At 43.4% G+C, this 5,182-nt stretch overlaps 1 protein-coding gene across 1 annotated transcript; it reads left to right on the top strand.

The window, feature by feature from the left end:
- The first annotated feature begins 1,153 nt into the window (after positions 1–1,153).
- On the top strand, positions 1,154–4,218 carry LOC123430447 (very-long-chain 3-oxoacyl-CoA reductase 1-like). The gene is made up of 3 exons (XM_045114319.1): positions 1,154–1,782; positions 3,025–3,094; positions 3,780–4,218. The coding sequence occupies exons 1-3, from the start codon at positions 1,154–1,156 to the stop codon at positions 4,035–4,037; spliced, it is 957 nt and encodes a 318-aa protein (XP_044970254.1). The 3' UTR covers positions 4,038–4,218.
- Positions 4,219–5,182: the final 964 nt, after the last annotated feature.

The following is a 5,182-nucleotide window of genomic DNA, read 5'->3' as shown; positions in this document are numbered from 1 at the left end:
AGGTTTGTGACCGAACTGTTGTTTTCCTGGGATTGCCTCTGAAATCTCTCATGTATTCGTCATTCATCTCCTAGGGTTCCAGTTTTTGGTTCAGATTGCAGCACATTGTCATTTCCTTTGAGAAGTCCAAGACTCTGCCCTTCATCTTCTCCGCGATGAAAAGTATATGGTCCACAAATTCATGTAATGCATTCAAACGGTTATGTTTTCTAGTTTCAGTATTTCTAATTTCCTATAAATATTCGTGCGATGTGACACAAAATTCTGTGATTTCTTTTACAGAAAGTTTCTACAACTTTATTTTCTGTACCTTCATTTTATTTTCAACATACCTTCATTTTATTTTTAACAGACCTTCATCTTAAATTATCTTTCAATTATAACTTGTCATGCTATTATGTTTCTTCAATAAAGAACAACTCAACTAAGAGAAACCCATGGGGAATAATACTTAGTAAAGAGCTACTTCCTCCACTACTAGAAAAAAAAAGTGAGTTTCGACATTAACATGGTCTCAAAATAATAAATAGATTTAACCACTAGTTTCTGTTGGGGTATATGTATGAAGACCAACAAATACAATACTCTGAAAATACTCTTAAGACAAATCTTTATTGTGATCTTCAAGTTTGCAATATATTTGAAAACAACATAGGTGGTCAAAAGTTTATTTACACATGACCAAAATATAACCATTTTAGTGCTCCCTCCGGTTCATAGATATAAGATGTTCTAATGTATATAGACACGTTTTGAGCGTGATTATTCACTTGTTATGGTCTGTATATAGGAGTATTATCCAAAACATTTTACGTTTGTGAACGGGGGAAGTAGTGAACTACTCCGAGCACGAGAGAAGCAGAGGTTTTTAACCAGCACAGCTGCTTTCTACCGCGGCACTAGCGCCCTTCTCCTGTTCGCCATCCGGAGAAGACTCCATCAGTTAATACTCCTAGCAACCAAAAAATACTCCATGTGGCGCCCCGACCCCGCGAAACTCCTCAGCAGGCAGCCAACTGTCATCCTCTCCCCGGCCCTGGGGCTATATATGCATCGCCGTCGATCGCATCATCGTCCAGCTCGAGCTACACCTTCCTACTGCCCAACCGTCTCACCGCTGCGTCGACGCGCGCGCCAGCTTCCTTCCCGTTGCATGGCCGGGGCAAGCGCGCAGCCCGCGTGGGCGCAGGCGCTCGCGGCGGTGGGCCTCCTCGTCGCGTCGCGCGCCGCGGTGCGCCTTGCGATGTGGCTCTACGCGGCCTTCCTCCGCCCCGCCAAGCCGCTGCGCCGCCGCTACGGCGCCTGGGCCGTCATCACGGGCCCCACCGACGGCATCGGACGCGCGCTCGCCTTCGAGCTCGCCGCCGCGGGGCTCGGAGTCGTCCTCGTCGGCCGCAGCCCGGACAAGCTCGCCGCAGTCTCGAAAGAGCTCAGGGCTAGGCACCCCGGCGCCGGGGTGCGCACCTTTGTCCTCGACTTCGCGGCTGACGGGCTCGCCGCCAACGTGGCCACGCTCGCGGAGTCCATCCGAGGCCTCGACGTCGGCGTGCTCGTCAACAACGCCGGCCACTGCTACCCGTACGCGCGCTACTTCCATGAGGTTGATGAGGAGCTCACGAGGAACCTGGTACGCCTCAACGTCGAGGCCCTCACGCGGATGACGCACGCCGTGCTCCCTGGCATGGTGCAGCGCAAGCGGGGCGCCGTGGTGAACATCGGGTCCGGCGCTGCCACCATGCTGCCGTCCGACCCGCTCTACGCCGTCTACGCTGCCACCAAGGCGTGAGTACTCCTCTCGGTCCGTTAAAAGGCTCCCCACGTCGTCCCAGGCTTTTTTTTAGCTACCTTATTACCGTATAATTTTGACATAATTCACAGAATTAGGGACTCACATTTTATTTTGAATCAGTAGCATATTTCATCAGATTTGTTTGATATGTTTTCAGTGGCTACGAGTGTCACATCATTAATCCGAGTGTCGATGTTTACCCAATTTAAATTTTCATACAATGTTGGTGTGTATTATGCCATATTTTATACAATTTTCATATTTTATCCAATGTTGGAGGCTACGTGAAAGATATTGGAAAAGAATACATGATTTTTTTGTAACTAAAATAATATCACCATTTTTAGCTCCAAATTGTTGTATAATCATATGTAAAAGCATACTAGAATTTACCCATTTTTTAATTTCGATTTTGTATTTAAACTAAATTTGAGATGATGAACATATAAAGGGGTATTTGTAAAGAACCACATGTGTTCAAATTTGGAATTCAAAAATGAAATCACAATATATGCGTCATAGATTGCAATTTTATGTTCTTTTGAACAAGTATCACCCGATTTCTAGTAAACATGCACTACTTAATTTTTTTCTCATCTTAGGTTTAATATAGTTCTGGTAACCAATTGCCATCATGAAATGTAGGAAAAATCAATATGCGTAATGTGACATCAATGTCAATGTGTTGTCTGAGTTAGTTGTTGTATGGGACCCGACAAGTGGGCCTGAAGTGTGAAGACGAGAAAATGGGTTAGATAGAAAATATGAAATAAGGCACATCTTAGGAGGTAAGAAGATGGGCCAATTCTAAAATCAAGTATCATTGGCACTTTGCACATATAAGGTCATTTAGTGTAAAATTTACTCTTGATTTGAATATAAAATTTATTTGAAGGACACTATCGTCAATTGACCTTGTTCAAATCCACAAACCCTTGTCGCAGGGGTAACACACCGTGTTTCATTTTTTTGCATTGGTACCAAAGCAGCTACATCATTTACAACACAAATGCATCCGCACACCTTTGGATTGTTACAAACGATGGTCCATTTCTCTTTTCTTTGTGTATGCCACTGGTTTCCCTAAATAATTATACGAGAGGTTGGGGGCTGGTCTCACAAGAAGTTGCACACCCACGTCTCAAGCCTAAACTTAACCTTTTTTTATTTTGTTTCATGTTTGTCTAAACTTAACCTTTTTGAGAACCGGCAATAATCGTGCTTCGGTCTATCAGATATGTCGATCAATTCTCCCGGAGCCTATATGTTGAGTACAGGAACAAAGGCATCGATGTGCAATGTCAGGTACCAAATAATATCACTTTTATAGGTTGATGCATTTCACTAACCACTCAAAAGAAAATCTTCTTCTTAACGTCTCTTTTTGTTTGATCTTTTATATTCCTGCCGCCTGCCTTGTTTTCATATATGTTGGTCTCATGTAGCCCTTTCGTATTCTCTAGCATGGAGTGGATAGTGGGTTGTTGTACTAAATTTCAGTTATCCCCGTAAATCTGGAAACGCATTTACATGTGTCATCGTGATGTTTTTGTATATTTCGTGGTAGGCAACCCTTTCAAAAATATGACCGGTAGATTGACACTTCTACCATTTGACACTCCACTTATTATATGTATGTATTTCCTGCAAAAAAAACCCGCAAAAAAGGTACATTTTCGATGGGCCTCCCACTTAAAACATGATTTTTCTCATGCTTACACGAATTAGTTCAATTATTGTACACTTGTACTTGCACCGTACAGTGTGCACTAGTTAGATAGATACTGATGGGGATAATAGTGACACGGGGGTTTCAACAAGAAACCAGAAATCATGACATGTGGATACAGTGTGAGCACTTAACCAGTGCCACTTCAAAAATTAATGTCCTATAGCTTCCTCTTTTTGGTCCAAGGTATGTAAATCAGGGAAGCAGTTGGCATCAACTCAGTCGCAACTCAATGAAGAAGAATCTGTGTGATTTGTGTAGGCACCCTGGTACGTGGCGACGAAGATGGCCTCGATCAGGCACGCGTCCCTGTTCGCGCCGTCTCCGGAGACGTATGCCCGCGCCGCCGTGCGCTACATCGGGTACGAGCCCCGCTGCACGCCCTACTGGGCACATGCCCTCGTGTGGTTCCTCATCACCATCGTCCCCGAGCCCATCGTCGACAAGTATGTCCTTGGTGTGTCCCTCGGCATTCGTGACAAGGGGCGTGCCAAGGAGGCCAGGAAGAAAGCAATGTGACATGCAGCATAGTGAAAGAAATGCCCCGTACGCTCTCAAAGATCGATCTAGATGAAACTTTGCATTTAAATTCTATATGCCAACTGTAACAAGACGAATGATCGCATAACTACTTGTGTTGTCAATCATCTTATCATCGTGATCAGTGTGTATTGTGCTCGCATGTACCTCGTTTCTTGGATTGGATCGCATCAGTACCACCATTTTCGTGATAGCTCATAAAAGGTCATGGAAATTAGCAATACCATTCTATTTATATACTTCCTCCGAGCCAAACTAATTGGCGTAGCCTGATAGAGGTGAGAATCTCTATCTTTTGATGAGATGATAACTACGATTTAGGAGAGATGACTTCCACGATCCGATTACAAACATGCACAACGTTGCGTCTTAGTAATCGCTAAACCATTCTGCGGAGGTTACCAACGATGCCGGAAACACGATTAGCCTGACCGCGAAGGTCTATTCCTGCAAGCAATCAAAGAACAAGCAAGAATATGATAAAGCAATCTGAATATTGCGGATATATATGAAGTATTGATAAAAGTGGGGATCCAAAAGCGGTCTTAGTCTAATCGTTGGACACAAATAAAGTATATAAAGTTGCAATGCCTAACTATTAACTAAACAAATCTCAAGAAAAAAGCTAGAGGATTGATCTACTTATATATGAATAATGGGCGGCGCCAAAGGGGGTAGAAGGACGTCCCAAGGCATTCAAAAACTAATCCTAGATTGTACAACCCCTATGGGAACAAATGGAGGTGATACAAGGCCTTTTTATTTGGATTTTGTAGGACCGTTGCACCATTTTGGCTATATCTCCGCACTCAGAACAAATTTTAAGGTGGACCCAATTGCGTTGGAAAGTGCATGAAATCAAATTTCCAAAAATAAAGAGAATCGTCCAATTCGGAGTCCCGGTGTAAAAGTTGTTGGCGTTTTGAGACATGTATGTGTGTATAGTCTGAATCTGAGTCCAGAACCTTGGGAGCTTGGTCTCTATCTTCTCTTGGGCAAAAAATGAAGTAAGAGGACTTTTTAAACAACAAATAATCATTTCCGTTGAGATGAGAGAACTTTCTGAACAACAACGCTTAATCATTTTCTATTCCTTTATCTTCACACGTGGTCCGTTCAATCGT

This window comes from Hordeum vulgare, chromosome 2H, assembly GCF_904849725.1.
Source record: "Hordeum vulgare subsp. vulgare chromosome 2H, MorexV3_pseudomolecules_assembly, whole genome shotgun sequence".
Classification (NCBI taxonomy): Eukaryota; Viridiplantae; Streptophyta; class Magnoliopsida; order Poales; family Poaceae; genus Hordeum; species Hordeum vulgare.
The sequence above is the reverse complement of the archived record's forward strand: the minus strand, read 5'-3'. Positions and strand labels throughout refer to the sequence as shown.